This window comes from Pan troglodytes, chromosome 18, assembly GCF_028858775.2.
Source record: "Pan troglodytes isolate AG18354 chromosome 18, NHGRI_mPanTro3-v2.0_pri, whole genome shotgun sequence".
NCBI classification, from domain to species: Eukaryota; Metazoa; Chordata; class Mammalia; order Primates; family Hominidae; genus Pan; species Pan troglodytes.
The window spans coordinates 4,113,850-4,134,014 of record NC_072416.2 but is presented as its reverse complement, the minus strand read 5'-3'; the positions used below and the strand labels follow the sequence as shown (position 1 = coordinate 4,134,014).

At 56.5% G+C, this 20,165-nt stretch overlaps 1 protein-coding gene across 13 annotated transcripts in view; it reads right to left on the bottom strand.

The window, feature by feature from the left end:
* Positions 1–20,165, bottom strand: part of MAPK8IP3 (mitogen-activated protein kinase 8 interacting protein 3) — a 65,709-nt gene that overhangs the window by 32,064 nt on the left and 13,480 nt on the right. For 10 of the 13 annotated variants that reach the window (XM_024350022.3, XM_024350026.3, XM_024350023.3 and 7 more), the window contains exons 2-4: positions 15,184–15,304; positions 6,918–6,988; positions 6,546–6,637 (exon numbers count right to left, since the gene is read on the bottom strand). In XM_024350022.3, coding sequence (XP_024205790.2) covers positions 6,546–6,637; positions 6,918–6,988; positions 15,184–15,304 — 284 coding nt within the window. The remainder of the gene's footprint in view (positions 1–6,545; positions 6,638–6,917; positions 6,989–15,183; positions 15,305–20,165) is intronic. The other 3 variants (XM_063796437.1, XM_063796438.1, XM_063796439.1) reach the window with 1 other exon arrangement.

Here is a 20,165-nt window from a genome sequence, read left to right as displayed (position 1 = left end):
ACGGACGGTCACACGGATGCTCACACGGACGGTCACACTCTCACATGGAGGATCACAGGGATGCTCACACGGACGGTCACACGGATGCTCACAGGGATGGTCACACTCTCACACGGACGGTCACACAGATGCTCACACGGACGGTCACATGGATGCTCACACGGGCGGTCACACTCTCACACGGACGGTCACACGGATGCTCACGAATGGTCACACGGATGCTCACATGGACGGTCACACAGATGCTCCACGGACGGTCATACGGATGCTCACACGGGCGGTCACGCTCTCACATGGACGGTCACAAGGATGGTCACACAGATGCTCACACGGACGGTCACACGGATGCTCACACGGACGGTCACACGGATGCTCACACGGACAGGCGCACGGATGCTCACATGGACGGTCACACTCTCACATGGACGGTCACACGGATGCTCACACGGACAGGCACACGGATGCTCACACGGACAGGCATACGGATGCTCACATGGGCGGTCACACTCACATGGACAGTCACACGGATGCTCACACGGATGGTCACACGGATGCTCACACGGATGGTCACATGGACGCTCACATGGACGGTCACACTCTCACATGGACGCTCACACGGACGGTCACACGGATGGTCACACGGACGCTCACATGGACGGTCACACTCTCACACGGACGCTCACACGGACGGTCACACGGATGCTCACACGGATGGTCACACGGACGCTCACCTGGACGGTCACACGGATGCTCACACGGACGCTCACACGGACGGCCACACTCTCACATGGACGGTCACACGTTCACACGAACGCTCACGTGGATGTTCACATGGACGCTCACTCACATGGACAATCACAAGGACACTCACACGGAAACACGGACAGTCACATGGACCGTCGCACACTCACACAGACAGTCACATGCTCACATGGATGCTCACATGGATGCTCACACGGATGGTCACATGGACGCTCACACAGACGGCCAGCGTGTGGTGATGTGAGACACGCAGGGCGGCCGTACCCCGATGAGACAGAAGCCACACACAGGCACCCAAGAGGGACAGACATGCGACACACGAGCCCTCTTGGCTTTGACAAGAGGCCCTGGAACGGGGCTGTGTGGCAGTTCAGCCAGTGCCACGTGTCCCCAGTGCCGTGCACTGCACGAATGTCTCAAGACAGCGCCTGGCACGTGTGTACACATGGCATGCGGTGACGGCACACATGCGGCCACACAGACACACACACACTCTGCAGCAGTGGCCCGAGAACACTGCCTGGCGTTTGCACTCACACCGACTGCATTCCAGACACACACTCACTAAGCCACGCCAGGCGTGAAGGAAAATGTCCATCTGGGTCAGGAGGGAGGGCGCCCAGCGCTGAGGATGGACGGCGCCCTCATGGTGAATCAAGGGATTTTGGCTGAGCAGATGGGACTGACTCAAATATGTGTCCCCCAAGGGACCAAAGGTTGTGGCAGGACAGAATCCACACCAGAGAAGAGACAGCAGGTGTCCAGCAGGGACGGGCTCCTTCCAGCTCAACTGCCCAGCAACAGCATACATCACCAAGGCCTGTCCCAGCACCCCTGACCCCACAAAGGCAAGCACTCGGGACAGGGGAGGGGGCCATGCCTTCCTCCTTTAGCCGGCTCATGCCTTCAGAGGCACAAGGCTGTGGCTGCCGTCCACGCCTGCAGGCAGGTGGCAGACAGCACGTGAGCCCCACCCTCTCCTTCCCGGCCAGGGTCTCGGCCTGGGGAGGCAGGGGACACACGAGCCCGGAGGTGGCTCTTAATGCCACCACTGCAACAGCAGGCGTGACCGATTCCGTGAGCTGGTGATGCAGCTCAGTACCACCGCTGGCCAGGGAGGGAGGCAGGGGTAGCCCAGCCATAGCCCTGCTCCTCTGTCGCCCCCATGGAGCATGCTCCTGTCAGGGCCACGGCATGCTCAGGGAGACGGGGCCGCCAGTCCCAGCGCCTTCTTCCCGCAGGGCCAACATCTTCTCACATGCTGTGGAGATCTGGCAAGGAGGCCCAGGGGCCAGAGTGATATAGCTGCTCAGACCCCACTGCAGGGTGCCTTCTGGCTGGATCCAGTCATGGCAACCAAGGCTTTGGCGTAAACCTGGATAAGAGACCCCTCCCTCTCCTACAGAGGTGCAGGGGTCCTGTTTCACAAATGGAGGCTTCCTGGGGTCCGTGGCTGGGGAAGGCCCCTACCACAAAGCCACTGCTGCTGGCGTTGCTCCCACGGCCGGTGCCAAAGGTCCTGTGTGCTCAGAAGAAGTGAATGGCTGGGGCCAGGTCAGGCAGAAGGACCTGGTTGTGGCAGCGCTGACAAGAGAGCACCCCAGATCCATCCCTTACAAAATGATCGAGGGGCTTCTTCCAGAGGGCACCGTCTGGTTCCCTGAGGGGAGTGCAGCAGCCCTGACATGGCCTTCAGGAGCCGTGGCAGAGCTGCAGAGGGGACCCCAGCAGTGGGGCCCTGACAAGGACGAGGTGCACCACCATGGGGCTTCCCACTGAACTCTCAGCGCCAGGACGAGCCGAGGGACAGGCGCGGCGCCCAGCCCAGACTCAGCTCAGGTCCCTGGGTCCCGCGGGGACACCTCGACAGCAGGTTCCTGGGCCACCTTCTGCCCCACACCATGAGAGAAACATGCAGGACGAAGTACTCCTTGCCCCGCAGCCACGCGCCTCTTCCAGGTAGGCCTGGCCTGGCCCATGACGACGGCAGCGTCAGGCGGCTCTGGAGCTGGGGCAGCCTCTGCTCTTGGCTGAGCTCACATGGCCCTGGGGCTCTCAGGACCTCTCGGGTGTTGTCTGTGGGCCTGGGGTGGGGATCACTGCAACTCAGAACCTGGGCTCTCGGCCGGCGTCCTGAGTTCACACGTCACACCTCTGGGATCTGGGATGAGCTGGGCACACTGTTGCTGGGCTCCTCCTGCCCAGGCGCCCTCCGACACAGCCTCAGAGGCACTCCTGTCTGAGGCTGCGCTGGGAGGGAGGCAGCTGAAGGTTCTGGAACGCTGCAGCTCCCAGGGGATGGCCAAACTGCCTGCCTCTGCCCCCAGCTCCCCTGAAAAACAACACAAAGATCCCGGGTCCAGGTTCGATTTTAATTCCAGTTAGCTTGGAATCCTCTTCCAACTGCCGAGAGCCAGAGGTGAGGATGTCCCAGCGTGCATGCCACGAGACGGGAGCTGCGAATGAGAATCTCCCACTTTGGGATCTGATGGAAACACCTGCAAGGCTTTCACAGCTTGCCAAGCTGGCATCCACACGCCCCGGCGTAGTTCTCATGGTGCTCCAGGTGGGCGGATGGCTGGCGCTGCCCGTTCTCGGGGCAAGCTGGCATCCACACGCCCTGGCGTAGTTCTCATGGTGCTCCAGGTGGGCGGATGGCTGGCACCGCCTGTTCTCGGGGCAAGCTGACATCCACACGCCCTGGCGTAGTTCTCATGGTGCTCTGGGTGGGCAGATGGCCGGCGCCGCCCGTTCTCAGGGCAAGAGCTTATCACAGGACAGCTGCAGGTCCCTGCTCCAGCTGAGAGCAGCGAGACTGCCTGAGGACCTGCTGCTGCAGGCTCCACGGCACGCCCCTGGCCAGCTGGGCCTTCGCGCACACCGTGCATTTGCTCTCACGTCCAGAGACTCGGAAGCAGAGTCTGACAGCTTCTTCTGTATCATCCAGAACGTGACCCATGAAGCCCAGAGCTGGACGTTCTGACCCTTCTCGTTTGCAGGTGTAACCCCCAGAACAGGCAGGCATGAAGCAGCTTTTGCAGCTGGCCAGGCCTTGATGGGGTGTGAGGAAGGCTTTTGGCATCGCAGCCCTGGCTGTGGGAGGCTTGGGGGGCAGAAACAGGCTTCCCCCCTTCCAGTTGCCCCAGCTCTGTGGGACGGGAGCTTCTGACTTCAGGCCCTTCCTCCCCGCTGCTGGAGACTCAGAACAAGAGTGCCAACCTCCCCAGCCCAGGTCGCATCTCTGGTCTCCCATGGCCGGTCTCCTGGAGCTGCAATACCCTGGCAAGATCTCTGATGCTCTGCTCCCTGGGGCCTGCAGCCCGGCTTTCTCCTGACTCAAAGGGCACAGAAAACGGAGAGGAACCCATTCTGGGCAGGCTCCCCCCACTCTCCGAGGAAAACCAGCACTGAGCCCTGGAAACCCACCGGTACCCCCACCCTGTGGAAGGAATAAGACTCAGTGCAGGGCTGGCCAAGGCTCCTGGGCTCATCCACACAGTATTTGAGGCAGTATGTTCTAGAAAGTCCCTCAAACACTAAACCATTGCCCCTAGGGGAAAAATATGTACACATGCAGGTACGCGTATAAGATTGTGATCTCAAATCCTCAAAGCAATGCATTCCGGTCAGTTCTACTTCCTTTATTTTACAAAAACGAAAAGGAGGTTGGAAATATAGGGTGGCTGGCCACCCTACTAACAGGAAATCCTCAAAGCAATGCATCCTGGCCAGTTCTATTTCCTTTATTTTAAAGGAAGTTGGAAATATAGGTTGACTAGCCACCCCACTAACAGGTGCCACAGCTGGGCTTGGAGCCCCTGGAACTGACTCTAGAACTGGCCTCATGCGTGACACATGACACTGCCTGGCCCTCCTGTCTCCTCTCTGGGCATCTGGGTAGGAGGTGAACAGGAGGGCAGAGCATCGCCTTGTCCCACCTCTGTGGGGAGCCAGCACAGGGACTCCCGTTTCTCCCTAATGTGTGCCTGTCTGCAAAGGACTGTTAAGTGCTCTGAGTACTGATTCCCTTTCTTTCTTTTTTGAGACAGGCTCTCACTCTACCACCCAGGCTGGAGTGCAGTGCGCAATCTTGGCTCGCTGCTACCTCCGCCCCTGAGGTTCAGGCGATTCTCCTGCCTCAGCCTCCAGAGTAGCTGGGACCACAGGCATGCACCATCACACTGGCTAATTTTGTTATTTTTATTATTTATTATTTATTTATGTATTTATTTTTGAGATGGACTCTCTGTCGCCCAGGCTGGAGTGCTGTGGCGTGATCTCAGCTCACTGCAGTCTCCGCCTCCCACGCTCAAGCAATTCTCCTGCCTCAGCCTCTCTAGTAGCTGGGACTACAGGCATGTGCCACCACACCCAGCTAATTTTTGTATTTTTAGTAGAGACGGGGTTCCACCATGTTGGCCAGGCTGGTCTCAAACTCCTGACCTCAAGTGATCTGCCAGCCTCAGCCTTCCAAAGTGCCAGGATTACAGGTGTGAGCCACTGCGCCTACCCTTTTTTTTTTTTTTTTTTGACAGAGTCTCACTCTGTCGCCCAGGCTGGAGTGCAGTGGTGCGATCTTGGCTCACTGCAACCTCTGCCTCCCAGGTTCAAGTGATTCTCCTGCCTCAGCCTCCAGAATAGCTGGAACTACAGGCGCCCGCCACCACGCCCAGCTAATTTTTTATATTTTTAGTAGAGACGGGGTTTCAACATGTTAGCCAGGATGGTCTCGATCTCCTGACCTCATGATCCGCCCTCCTTGCCCTCCCAAAGTGCTGGGATTACAGGAGTGTTTCGTAGAGACGGGGTTTCACCATGTTAGCCAGGATGGTCTTGATCTCCTGATCTCGTGATCTGCCCACCTCGACCTCCCAAAGTGCTGGAATGACAGGCGTGAGCCACTGAGCCCGGCCTAATTTTTGTATTTTTAATAGAGATGGGGTTTCACCACATTGGCCAGGCTAGTCCCGAGCTCCTGACCTCAAGTGATCCACCCACCTCGGCCTCCCAAAGTGCTGGGATTATAGGCGTGAGCCACCATACCAGCCTCTTTTTTGTTGTTTATTCTTTGACCTCACATGAGCAGATGATTTTCTTTTTTTATTTTTTTAGAGACAGGGCTCACTCTGCTGCCCAGGTGGGAGTGCAGGGGCGTGACTGTAGATCACTGCAGCCTCCAGCCCCTGGGCTCAAGCTATCCTCCTCTCTCAGCCTCCTGAGTAGCTGGGACTACAGGTAGTTATTTGAAGCAGTATGTCCTAGAAGTGCCACCTCATGCTTAGCTAATTTTTAAACAATTTTTTTTTTCTTTTTTTTTGTAGAGACAAGATCTTGCTGGTTGCCCAAGCTGAGCGCGAACTCCTGGGCTCAAGTAATCCTCCTGCCTTGGCCTCCCAAAGTTCTAGGATTACAGGCATAAGTCACTGTGCCCGGCTGAGGTCACAGATATATTTTAGCGAGTAGATACATTTGCAAACACAGAATCTGTGGATAGTAAGGGTTAAATATGCGCAAGCTGCCCGGGGCCTCCCTGACTGAACTGTGGACCAAGCAGAAGGGACACAGGGGCTCGACACATGTCCGTCGCCCAGGGCCGCCCCCCCACATCCCTGCTCAGCCATGCTCCAACCAGCTCCCTCCTCCTGGGTCTCCAGAGTGTTCCCTGTCGTCCTGAGCCCAGAGCGCGGGCCATAACAAGCACTACGACCCTGGCCCGCGCCGCGCCCCGCGTACCTCCACCCCGCCGCGCCCCGCGTACCTCCACCCCGCCGCGCCCTGCGTACCTCCGCCCCGGCAGGCTGCTCTCGGTCTGGCTGTTTCCTCCGACCTGCTGCATCTTGGACCTCTCAATGTGCTCCACGTAGGTCTGTATCATCTGCGAGGAGGGAAACGCCTGCATTAGCGCTGCCGTGAGGGGCTGTCTCCGTCCCCTCTCTAACCTGTGAGGCTTTTCCGGCTGCCCTGTGCAGGCAGAAATCAAGACAGCGTCCTGGAGGGGAATCTAACCAGCCTGGGGCTGTCAGCCTTCAAGCCTGGCAGCAAATGCTAGAAAAGGGACATGCTAGGGAAGAAAACCACGGTCCGCAAGAGTCGCAGGCGTCAGGCCGCGGCCCTGTCTCCAACCCTCGTCTCCGCGCTTGCCTCTGGGCGCCCACCTCTGTGTGCCGCTGGTGCAGGGCATTGTACTCCTTCTTCATCTCCGACTCCCGCTCCTCCAACCGGGAAACTGGAAAACACAATCACTGTCTGAGCCGCACAAGACGCTTCTCCATGGCCCTGAACTCTTGGGTTGTAACCGCAGAGGGAGGGGGTTCCAGGACAAGGCTGGGACTCTGGGTCCTGGGGCAACCAGCAGCAGCCCGGCAAGTGCAAGGCTGTCTGGGGGGCTGCTGTGTGCGTTGTGCGATGGGAGAACACTCAGCTCTGTGAAGGCCGTCTGGGGGGCTGCTGTGTGTGCTGTGCCATGGGAGAACACTCAGCTCTGTGAAGGCCGTCTGGGGGGCTGCTGTGTGTGCCCTGTGCCATGGGAGAACACTCAGCTCTGTGAAGGCCGTCTGGGGGGCTGCTGTGTGTGCCCTGTGCCATGGGAGAACACTCAGCTCTGTGAAGGCCGTCTAGGGGGCTGCTGTGTGTGCCCTGTGCCATGGGAGAACACTCAGCTCTGTGAAGGCCGTCTGGGGGGCTGCTGTGTGTGCTGTGCCATGGGAGAACACTCAGCTCTGTGAAGGCCGTCTGGGGGGCTGCTGTGTGTGCTGTGCCATGGGAGAACACTCAGCTCTGTGAAGGCCGTCTGGGGGGCTGCTGTGTGCTGTGCCATGGGAGAACACTCAGCTCTGTGAAGGCCGTCTGGGGGGCTGCTGTGTGTGCCCTGTGCCATGGGAGAACACTCAGCTCTGTGAAGGCCGTCTGGGGGGCTGCGGTGTGTGCCCTGTGCCATGGGAGAAGACTCAGCTCTGTGAAGGCCGTCTGGGGGGCTGCTGTGTGTGCTGTGCCATGGGAGAACACTCAGCTCTGTGAAGGCCGTCTGGGGGGCTGCTGTGTGCTGTGCCATGGGAGAACACTCAGCTCTGTGAAGGCCGTCTGGGGGGCTGCTGTGTGCTGTGCCATGGGAGAACACTCAGCTCTGTGAAGGCCGTCTGGGGGGCTGCTGTGTGTGCCCTGTGCCATGGGAGAACACTCAGCTCTGTGAAGGCCGTCTGGGGGGCTGCTGTGTGCTGTGCCATGGGAGAACACTCAGCTCTGTGAAGGCCGTCTGGGGGGCTGCTGTGTGTGCCCTGTGCCATGGGAGAACACTCAGCTCTGTGAAGGCCGTCTGGGGGGCTGCTGTGTGTGCCCTGTGCCATGGGAGAACACTCAGCTCTGTGAAGGCCGTCTGGGGGGCTGCTGTGTGTGCTGTGCGATGGGAGAACACTCAGCTCTGTGAAGGCCGTCTGGGGGGCTGCTGTGTGTGCTGTGCCATGGGAGAACACTCAGCTCTGTGAAGGCCGTCTGGGGGGCTGCTGTGTGTGCCCTGTGCCATGGGAGAACACTCAGCTCTGTGAAGGCCGTCTGGGGGGCTGCTGTGTGCTGTGCCATGGGAGAACACTCAGCTCTGTGAAGGCCGTCTGGGGGGCTGCTGTGTGTGCCCTGTGCCATGGGAGAACACTCAGCTCTGTGAAGGCCGTCTGGGGGGCTGCTGTGTGTGCTGTGCCATGGGAGAACACTCAGCTCTGTTAAGGCCGTCTGGGGGGCTGCTGTGTGCTGTGCCATGGGAGAACACTCAGCTCTGTGAAGGCCGTCTGGGGGGCTGCTGTGTGCTGTGCCATGGGAGAACACTCAGCTCTGTGAAGGCCGTCTGGGGGGCTGCTGTGTGTGCCCTGTGCCATGGGAGAACACTCAGCTCTGTGAAGGCCGTCTGGGGGGCTGCTGTGTGCTGTGCCATGGGAGAACACTCAGCTCTGTGAAGGCCATCTGGGGGGCTGCTGTGTGTGCTATGCCATGGGAGAACACTCAGCTCTGTGAAGGCCGTCTGGGGGGCTGCTGTGTGTGCCCTGTGCCATGGGAGAACACTCAGCTCTGTGAAGGCCGTCTGGGGGGCTGCTGTGTGTGCCCTGTGCCATGGGAGAACACTCAGCTCTGTGAAGGCCGTCTGGGGGGCTGCTGTGTGTGCTGTGCCATGGGAGAACACTCAGCTCTGTGAAGGCCGTCTGGGGGGCTGCTGTGTGCTGTGCCATGGGAGAACACTCAGCTCTGTGAAGGCCGTCTGGGGGGCTGCTGTGTGTGCTGTGCCATGGGAGAACACTCAGCTCTGTGAAGGCCGTCTGGGGGGCTGCTGTGTGTGCTGTGCCATGGGAGAACACTCAGCTCTGTGAAGGCCGTCTGGGGGGCTGCTGTGTGTGCCCTGTGCCATGGGAGAACACTCAGCTCTGTGAAGGCCGTCTGGGGGGCTGCTGTGTGTGCTGTGCCATGGGAGAACACTCAGCTCTGTGAAGGCCGTCTGGGGGGCTGCTGTGTGTGCCCTGTGCCATGGGAGAACACTCAGCTCTGTGAAGGCCGTCTGGGGGGCTGCTGTGTGTGCCCTGTGCCATGGGAGAACACTCAGCTCTGTGAAGGCCGTCTGGGGGGCTGCTGTGTGTGCCCTGTGCCATGGGAGAACACTCAGCTCTGTGAAGGCCGTCTGGGGGGCTGCTGTGTGCTGTGCCATGGGAGAACACTCAGCTCTGTGAAGGCCGTCTGGGGGGCTGCTGTGTGCTGTGCCATGGGAGAACACTCAGCTCTGTGAAGGCCGTCTGGGGGGCTGCTGTGTGTGCTGTGCCATGGGAGAACACTCAGCTCTGTGAAGGCCGTCTGGGGGGCTGCGGTGTGTGCCCTGTGCCATGGGAGAACACTCAGCTCTGTGAAGGCCGTCTGGGGGGCTGCTGTGTGTGCTGTGCCATGGGAGAACACTCAGCTCTGTGAAGGCCGTCTGGGGGGCTGCTGTGTGCTGTGCCATGGGAGAACACTCAGCTCTGTGAAGGCCGTCTGGGGGGCTGCTGTGTGCTGTGCCATGGGAGAACACTCAGCTCTGTGAAGGCCGTCTGGGGGGCTGCTGTGTGTGCCCTGTGCCATGGGAGAACACTCAGCTCTGTGAAGGCCGTCTGGGGGGCTGCTGTGTGCTGTGCCATGGGAGAACACTCAGCTCTGTGAAGGCCGTCTGGGGGGCTGCTGTGTGTGCCCTGTGCCATGGGAGAACACTCAGCTCTGTGAAGGCCGTCTGGGGGGCTGCTGTGTGTGCCCTGTGCCATGGGAGAACACTCAGCTCTGTGAAGGCCGTCTGGGGGGCTGCTGTGTGCCCTGTGCCATGGGAGAACACTCAGCTCTGTGAAGGCCGTCTGGGGGGCTGCTGTGTGTGCCCTGTGCCATGGGAGAACACTCAGCTCTGTGAAGGCCGTCTGGGGGGCTGCTGTGTGTGCCCTGTGCCATGGGAGAACACTCAGCTCTGTGAAGGCCGTCTGGGGGGCTGCTGTGTGCTGTGCCATGGGAGAACACTCAGCTCTGTGAAGGCCGTCTGGGGGGCTGCTATGTGTGCTGTGCCATGGGAGAACAATCAGCTCTGTGAAGGCCGTCTGGGGGGCTGCGGTGTGTGCCCTGTGCCATGGGAGAACACTCAGCTCTGTGAAGGCCGTCTGGGGGGGCTGCTGTGTGCTGTGCCATGGGAGAACACTCAGCTCTGTGAAGGCCGTCTGGGGGGCTGCTGTGTGCTGTGCCATGGGAGAACACTCAGCTCTGTGAAGGCCGTCTGGGGGGCTGCTATGTGTGCTGTGCCATGGGAGAACACTCAGCTCTGTGAAGGCCGTCTGGGGGGCTGCGGTGTGTGCCCTGTGCCATGGGAGAACACTCAGCTCTGTGAAGGCCGTCTGGGGGGCTGCTGTGTGCTGTGCCATGGGAGAACACTCAGCTCTGTGAAGGCCGTCTGGGGGGCTGCTGTGTGTGCTGTGCCATGGGAGAACACTCAGCTCTGTGAAGGCCGTCTGGGGGGCTGCTGTGTGTGCCCTGTGCCATGGGAGAACACTCAGCTCTGTGAAGGCCGTCTAGGGGGCTGCTGTGTGTGCTGTGCGATGGGAGAACACTCAGCTCTGTGAAGGCCGTCTGGGGGGCTGCTGTGTGTGCTGTGCCATGGGAGAACACTCAGCTCTGTGAAGGCCGTCTGGGGGGCTGCTGTGTGTGCCCTGTGCCATGGGAGAACACTCAGCTCTGTGAAGGCCGTCTGGGGGGCTGCTGTGTGTGCCCTGTGCCATGGGAGAACACTCAGCTCTGTGAAGGCCGTCTGGGGGGCTGCTGTGTGCTGTGCCATGGGAGAACACTCAGCTCTGTGAAGGTCGTCTGGGGGGCTGCTGTGTGTGCCCTGTGCCATGGGAGAACACTCAGCTCTGTGAAGGCCGTCTGGGGGGCTGCTGTGTGCTGTGCCATGGGAGAACACTCAGCTCTGTGAAGGCCGTCTGGGGGGCTGCTGTGTGTGCTGTGCCATGGGAGAACACTCAGCTCTGTGAAGGCCGTCTGGGGGGCTGCTGTGTGTGCCCTGTGGCATGGGAGAACACTCAGCTCTGTGAAGGCCGTCTGGGGGGCTGCTGTGTGTGCTGTGCCATGGGAGAACACTCAGCTCTGTGAAGGCCGTCTGGGGGGCTGCGGTGTGTGCTGTGCCATGGGAGAACACTCAGCTCTGTGAAGGCCGTCTGGGGGGCTGCTGTGTGTGCCCTGTGCCATGGGAGAACACTCAGCTCTGTGAAGGCCGTCTGGGGGGCTGCGGTGTGTGCCCTGTGCCATGGGAGAACACTCAGCTCTGTGAAGGCCGTCTGGGGGGCTGCGGTGTGTGCTGTGCGATGGGAGAACACTCAGCTCTGTGAAGGCCGTCTGGGGGGCTGCTGTGTGTGCCCTGTGCCATGGGAGAACACTCAGCTCTGTGAAGGCCATCTGGGGGGCTGCTGTGTGTGCCCTGTGCCATGGGAGAACACTCAGCTCTGTTGGGAGTTAAATATGGGGGTGGGGAAACCCACAGGCGCTCTCTGTGCTAAAGTCAGCCACAAGCTTCTGAGATGCAGGCAAAACCCAGGCACGCCAGGCACAGGCAATAGGTGCACAAGAAGCTTGCGGGAGGAGGCGGGATTCAAAGTGAGTAACCTCCTGGACACGTCAAAGGGTCGTGTCTGGCAGAACAAGCAGCGAGGTCCCTCACACACGCCGAGGGCTGGGGAGGCCAATCACGACTATGTGCCTTCTGGGCTGACAGTCATGTCTCCCTTAAACGGGAGGCCCCCCGTGACACCAACATGGGCCCCTCTGGCCCCAGACGTGATCTGCCCAAGCGACACAGAAGCAGCATGACAGGCCGACGGGCAGCCACAGGCAGGGGACCCCACTCTATGTCCCGCCAATGGTGCATGCGTGCCCCTGGCCTGATGGCCGCCTCCACAGCTGTGTTCAAACCTCAGCTCTGTCCTGCAGCCCACCAATGGGGAGGGCTGACGCGGCGAGGTGAGAGACAGCCCCAGGGAGCTCGTGGCCGGGACTCAGCTGGTAAGGTGCTCCACCAGCTTGTGCCCTGTCCTTGGCGTGGTGCCCCCCCATCCTCCCCAGCTTTCTGGTGTCTGTTTAGAAATGACTCCACAGATTATGTGGCTCAACATCTCACTTTGGCCATCCTGCTCTGTGACCTGGGGGGTAACTGGCCCGGCACATCCTTGGAGGCCGCGGCGGCCTACGCTGGGCTCTCGCATCTCTACCAGGCACCCAGGGAAGCTGCACTGCCGGCGCGGGGATCTCACCCCGAGGAGCAGCATAGGCGTCAGTGCCAGCAGGCAGTCTGGTCTTCCCTAAGGAGCCTGAGGTGCTTACAGACATCACACCTGACACGCGTGACTCAGACACAGCACCTCACACGCACGACTTAGACACAGCACCAAACACGCATAACTTACAGACGCCACACCTGACACATGATGTACAGACACCACGCACAAGACTTACAGACATGACACGTGACACATGTGACTCACAGACGCTGCATGCAGCAAATGTGACTAACACACATGGTAAATAACACATGGCTCACAGACGCTGCACACAGCACACGACTCACACAGACGCCGCACACAGCACACAACACACAGACACTGCATACAGCACACGAGTTATAGACACTGCACGCTGCACACATGTAACTGGCTGCTGGAGGAGGGAGCCAACCAGCCATCCCAGGCTTGTGCTGACCCCGGCAACGGCTGTGGCCCCGGGAGAGGCTACCTGTCTGTGTGAGGTCAGAGCCCCACAGCCTCTCTGTGAGCTCCAGCTGGGGCAGAGTACAGCCACCACCTGGAGGGAGCCCGGGGCCTGCTCTCTGCACTCATCTGGCCCCAACTCCTGGTGCTGGCCCAGTGAACAGCCTCAGCCTGTAATTTGATTTTTTTTGAGACTGGGTCTCACTCTGTCACCCAGGCTGGGGTGCAGTGGCATGATCAAGGCTTCCTCTCCCTCCTGGGTTTGAGCAATCCTCTACCTCAGCCTCCCGAGTAGCTGGGCCCACAAGTCTGTGAGCCACCGTGCCTGGCTAATTTTTGTATTTTTTGTAGAGATGGGGTTTCACCAGGTTGCCCAGGCTGGTCTTGAACTCTTGAGCTCAAGGGATCCTCACCCCTCAGCCTCCCAAAGTGTGGAAGTTATGGGTGTGAGCCACTGTTCCCAGCCTTGCCTGTAATTTGAGCTTATGTTTTTCTCCTTCTAAGAAGAGAGCTGAGAATGTTTCACACATGAAATGTACTGAAAGCCGAGGGACCAGGAGAGACTCTGTAATTATGGAAAGGCATTACCTAGGTATGCTCAGCACGGGTCTTAGGTTTGCTTTGCGTTGTGAATGGCAGCGTGTTTCCATGTGTGTGGAAGCTGCCACCGTGGTCACCCTCTGGCCCCCAGACTCGTCAGCAGGTCATTGGCAGCACAGCAGCCTTTAGGCCTTGGCTGGGGATAGGAGTAAGTCTAACATATCAAAACAGTTTCTTTCCCAAGTTTGATCTTAACTTTTTAGAGATGAAGGAACCTGCTGTTGAGGTAGCTAGGGAAACCGCAGCCGATTGGTTTCAATCATTAAAACATCTGGGGCCAGGCGCGGTGGCTCGCACCTGTAATCCCAGCACTTTGGGAGGATCATGAGTTCAGAAGATCGAGACCATCCTGGCTAACACAGTGAAACCCCATCTCTACTAAAAATACAAAAAATTAGCCAGGTGTGGTGGCGGGCACCTGTAGTCCCAGCTACTTGGGACGCTGAGGCAGGAGAATCACTTGAACCCGGGAGGCAGAGGTTGCAGTGAGCTGAGATTGCACCATTGCACTCCAGCCTGGGCAAAAACAGCGAAACTCTGTCTCCAAACAAAACAAAACATCTAATTACAGAAAAGGCAAATTACACAGGAAATCATCACTTCTTCTTTTTTAAATTTTTTCTTTTTTTTTTTGAGATGGAGTCTCACTCTGTCGCCCAGGCTAGAGTGCAGTGGCACGATCTTGGCTCACTGCAACCTCCGCCTCTTGGGTTCAAGCGATCTTCCTGCCTCAGTCGCCCGAGTAGCTGGGACTACAGGCGCTCGCCACCATGCCCGGGTAATTTTTGTATTTTTATAGAGATGGGGTTTCGCCATGTTGGCCAGGCTGGTTTTAAACTCCTAAGCTCAGGTGATCCACCCGCCTTGGCCTCCCAAAGTGCTGGGATTACAGGTGTGAGCCACCATGTCCGGCCTTTTTTTTTTTTTTTTCAAGAGATGAGGTCTCTCTGTGCCCACATGGCAGTCTCAACCTCAGCCCAGCTGAGACCACAGGCGCATGCCATCACGCCTGGCCTAAAACATTGACAGTAGAGTTTAAGCAAAGACTTTTAGAGGTAAGTAAACCAACTGTTCTTATAATAATAATAATAATAATAATAATAATAATAATAATAAACCCCTTTTGCCACTTCGCCTTGCAGGGGACAGACACCCTGATCAGCTATGCCCCCCACCTAGGCGCTGTCACTTCAGTGGGGCTACACCAGTGGGCCCATCCTCCTGCCTGAGAAGGAGCCATCACTCCTCAGCAGTGTGAAGAGGTGGGGACCCCAGGGGCTGCAGGAGCTCTGTTCAAAAGGTTCAGGAAGGACCTTCAGGACCACAGACTTGTGATCCGGGGGTCAGAATTCACTCTGAAGCAAAAGTGCTATGGGGCCACAGTGGCCTGATTTACTTATTTCCACACACAATCTGGGGCCCATTACAGAAACAGGCAGCAGTGCAAAGAGCTGGAATACATGGCTGAGGCTCCCACTGGGCTTCCTCTCGTCCCCTTGTGTGGAAGGCGCTCCACGTCCACCCCAACCAGAGCCGTCCCAGAGCAGCGCCCATCAAGCGCGCCTCCAGGCTCCCGCCAGCCACTTACTCTGATCGGCATAGTTCTTGGCCTTCAGCTCCAGCTGGCGCGTCTGGAACTCGTAGTGCTCCACCTGGATTTGCAGCTCTTTCTTCTCTTGTTCCAGAGCATCTTCAAACTCAATGAATTTCTGTGCATGGAAGGGAGGGAAAGAGCAGTCATCAGGAGTGAGTGTGGAGCAGCCGCCTTTCACTTGAAGGGCCGCAGGCTTTGAGGGCCCAGGGGCCAAAGATGTCCCCAAGGCCACAAGTTGGCCCATGGCCAGGCCGGAATGGGGGCTTCCCGCCATGTGGCTGTGGCCACCACCCTCCTCAGGCACAGTGAGGAGCCATGAGGGCAGGGTGGGAGAGCCCTCCAGGACTGCATGATTGCACCCTCCTCTCCCGGGAGGATTTGCTGTGAAGGGAGCCTGTTGTTTCCAATTACGGCTGCCTTCGTGGCTGCATGAGACCCGGGCAGCAATGCGGGGCCCTGCACTCAGAAGGCCCCATGCTTGGCTTGGCTGCTGTCATCTTGAAATGTTGCTAATGTTTGAACATAGAGCCCTGTGTTTCCATTTTTACACTGGGATCCATGAGCACACAGCCAGTCCTGTTTGCAATGGAGTCATCTGACTCCTCTCAACTCCACGCCTAAGAACAAGGTTGAGCCTACTTTTCTGCATCTCACTTGCAGCTCAGCTCAGGACACCATCGTTACTGGGATAACCAGCAACACAGTCTTGCTCCTAGTCATTAAATAAAAAGGCAGGGGGATTGGTCTAGGTTTGGAATCTTAACCTTATGTGGTAAGTTTCAGGACAAAATTATTATCAAACCAAGTGAAAAGAAAACATTTTGCAAAATAAAAGCAGCTCATAAAAGGTCTGAGGAGCCTGGGGGCCAGTGAGGCCCCAGGTGTGGCCGGGCATAGATGCCATAAGTGTAGTTCCTACAGCAGCCCAGAGAGGGAGCTGTTAACACCTCCTTTTTACAGAGTAGAAAACTGGGGAATATTATCAAGAAATTTCACTGGAAGAAGTATAAATATCAACTGGGCTTTTGTTTTGTTTTGTTTTGAGAGAGTCTCGCTCTGTCTCTGAGGCTGGACTGCAGTGGTGCGATAACAACTCACTGCAACCTTGAGCACCTGGGCTCAAATGATCCTCCTGCCTCCACCTCCTGAGCAGCTGGGACCACAGGCATGTGTCACCATGCCTGGCTAATTTTTAAAAATTTTTTGTAGAGGCCGGGCACAGTGGCTCACGCTGTGAGCCACCAGCCTGAGTGAGTGTTTGAGACCAGCCTGACCAACATGGTAAAACCCTGTTTCTACTAAAAAATACACTGCAACCTCTGCCTCCCGGGTTCAAGCGATTCTCCTGCCTCATCCCAGAACTTTGGGAGGCTGAGGCAGATGGATCATGTGAGGTCAGGAGTTCGAGACCAGCCTGACCAACATGGTGAAACTCTGTTTCTACTAAAAAATACAAAAATTAGCCGGGTGTGGTGGCACACACCTATAATCTCAGCTACTTGGGAGGCTGAGGCAGGAGAATCGCTTGAACCTGGGAGGTGGAGACTGCAGTGAGCCCAGATCACCCCACCACTGTACTCCAGCCTGGGAGACAGAGCAAGACTCCATCTCAAAAACAAAAACAAAAACAAAAAAAAATTGGCCAAGCACGGTGGCTCACGCCTGTAATCTCAGCACTTTGGGAGGCCGAGGCAGGCGGATCACAAGGTCAGGAGATCGAGTCCATCCTGGCTAACACGGCGAAACCCCGTCTCTACTAAAAATACAACAAATTAGCCAGGCGTGGTGGCAGGCGCCTGTAGTCCCAGCTACTTGGGAGGCTGAGGCAGAATGGCGTGAACCCGGGAGGCAGAGCTTGTAGTGAGCCAAGATAGCGCCACCGCACTCCAGCCTGGGCGACAGAGCGAGACTCCATCTCAAAAAAAAAAAATTTTTTTTTTTTTTGAGATGGGGTCTTGCTATGGTTCCCAGGTTGGTCTCAAACTCCTGGGCTCAAGCGATCCTCCCACCTCAGCCTCCCAAAGCGCTCAGTCCCAAAGGCCTGAGCGACTGCACCCAGCCTCAGCTGGGTTCTGAAGACAAAAGAGTTTCTCAGAAGATGGGAATATAAACCGGGCGGTGGATTTCATCTTTTGGGATCTGGAAGATTCATGGGTAGTGGCCACAGCTGTGTTCCCTATAATAACTCTACCCACTCTCCCACCCGGATACTAGGCTCCTCCACGCTTCTTCCTATAGCAGCAGCTTCTAAAAAGGTCGTTGTGTTGAAACCACTGGGGCTCTGCCCAAGAGGTGACTCATTCTGTGCAGTTACTGAGAGGGCAGAAAACCACAGAGGAGGCGGGAGGGGCAGGCAGGGAGCAGGAGGCAGCAGGAAGAGTCTGTGTTACGGGCATCACATGCAACTTAAGGAAAAGGAAGAAAAACAAACACTCCACAGCTGAGAAAATGCATGACTTTTTTGTGCAGCGGTACAAAAAAATAAAAATAAGTGATTTTGAATTAACTGTGGCTACAACTAGCATATGAAGAACACACACATGCTATTAATCGACTGATAAGAATTTTTAACAAAAAGTTGTCTGGGTGCGGTGGCTCACGCCTGTAATCCCAGCACTCTGGGAGGCCGAGGCGGGGTGGATCACGAGGTCAGGAGATGGAGACCTTCCTGGCTAACATGGTGAAACCCCGTTTCTACTAAAAATAAAAAAAATTAGCTGGGCGTGGTGGCGGGCGCCTGTAGTCCTAGCTACTCGGGAGGGCGAGGCAGGAGAATCACTTGAACCCGGGAGGCGGAGGTTGCAGTGAGCTGAGATCGCGCCACTGCACTCCAGCCTGGGCGACAGAGCAAGACTCAGTCTCCAAAAACAAAACAAAACAAAACACAACAAAACAAAACGAAAAAACAAAGTTTTTATAGGCCCGGAGTGGTGGCTCATGCCTGTAATCCCAGTACTTTGGGAGGCCGAGGCGAGTGGATTGATTGACTCCAGGAGTTAGATGCAACATGGTGAAATTCCGTCTCTACAAAAAAATTAGCTGGACGCGATGGCATGTGCCTGTAGTTCCAGCGAGCTGGGAGGCTGTGGTGGGAGGATCACCTGAGCCCAGGAGGTCGGGGCTGCAGTGAGCCCTGAGGCTGGCACCACTGCACTCCCAGATGACAGTGAGATCCTCTCTCTAAAAAAAAAGGTTTTGTAGAGATAGGATCTCACTATATTGCCCAGGCTGGTCTCAAACTCCTGGGCTCAAGCAATCCTCCCGCCTTGGCCTTCCAAAGTGCTGGGATTACAGGCATGAGCAAAGGATTTTTTTTTTTTTTTTTGAGATAGAGTGCAATGGCACGATCTCAGCTCACCGCAACCTCCGCCTCCCGGGTTCAAGCGATTCTCCTGCCTCAGCCTCCCGAGTAGTTGGGATTACAGGCATGCGCCACCACATTCAGCTAATGTATTTTTAGTACAGATGGTGTTTTGCCATGTTGGTCACGCTGGTCTCAAACTCTTGACCTTAGGTGATCCACCCGCCTCGGCCTTCCCAAGTGCTGGGATTACGGGCATGAGCCCCCATGCCCAGCCTTGTTTTTTTTTTTTTTTTTTTTTTTGAGACAAAGTTTTGCTCTTGTTGCCCAGGCTGGAGTGCAATGACATGACTCAGCTCACTGCAACCTCCGCCCCCCGGGTGCAAGCAATTCTCCTGCCTCAGCCTCCCAAGTAGCTGGGATTACAGGCACCCACTACCACGCCCAGCTAATTCTTTGTATTTTTAGTAGAAACGGGGTTTCACCGTGTTAGCCAGGATGGTCTTGATTCCCTGACCTCGTGATCCGCCTGCTTCCGCCTCCCGAAGTGCTGGGATTACAGGCGTGAGCCGCTGCACCCGGCCTGGCCTGGATATTTTTTAAAGTAGGTAATTTTATTTCCTGTTATATAAAAAATGAAAATAATTATATAAACAATGTATGTTTTTGCAGGAAAATCAGTGTTAGGTAAAAACAGAAAAAATTTTAAATTATGAGTCTCGGTCTATAAGGTCAGTTAAAATTGTGTGACGTGCTTCTGGATTTGTATGTGTGTGTGTAGAGCAGATGTATGATCATCTGGTACACAGTGTTTTGTAACCTGATTTATTCACTGATTTATACTGAAATGCCTTTCAACACCAACAGGCATATTCGACCACTTCCATTTTTGGCAAGTGTGTGTTCTGCTGGGAGTGTGTGTGTAGAGCACAGTTTGCTCAATCCATTATCTCTTTATGGACTTTCAGGTTGCTTTAAAATGTTTGCTATTATAAAAAGCTGGCCGGGCACGGTGGCTCATGCCTGTAATCCCAGCACTTTGGGAGGCCGAGGCGGGTGGATCACCTGAGGTCAGGAGTTCAAGACCAGCCTGGCCAACATGGTGAAACCCCATCTCTACTAAAAACACAAAAAATCAGCTGGGCGTGGCGGCGTGCGCCTGTAATCCCAGCTACTCAGGAGGCTGAGGCAGGAGAATTGCTTGAACCCAGGTTGCAGTGAGCCAAGATTGCGCCATTGCACTCCAGCCTGGGCAACAAGAGCAAGATTCCATCTCAAAAGAAAAACAAACAAACAAAAGCTGTGTGCACACACGTCTTTGTATATTCACCTGCTGGCTTCCTGCTCTCTGAGGCTGTGGTCATGCACTAAGTGACTCTTCAGAGGGTGTCCCAACTTACACTTCCCCCTAAAAAGTGGGTCAGTGCCCTTTTGTAGAACTCTCAACATTTCTTTCTTTTATACTTTTTGGTTTGTTTTTGAGGCTTTTTTTCTTTTACTTTTATTTTTCAATTTTTTGGGGACAGGGTCTCCCTCTGTCACCCACTGCAGCCTTGACCTCGCGGGCTCAAGCGATCCTCCCATCTCAGTCTCCTGAGTAGCTGGGCCCACAGGCACGTGCCACCACATTGGGCTAATTTTTGTGGTTTTTTTTTTTTTTTTTTTTTTGTAGAGA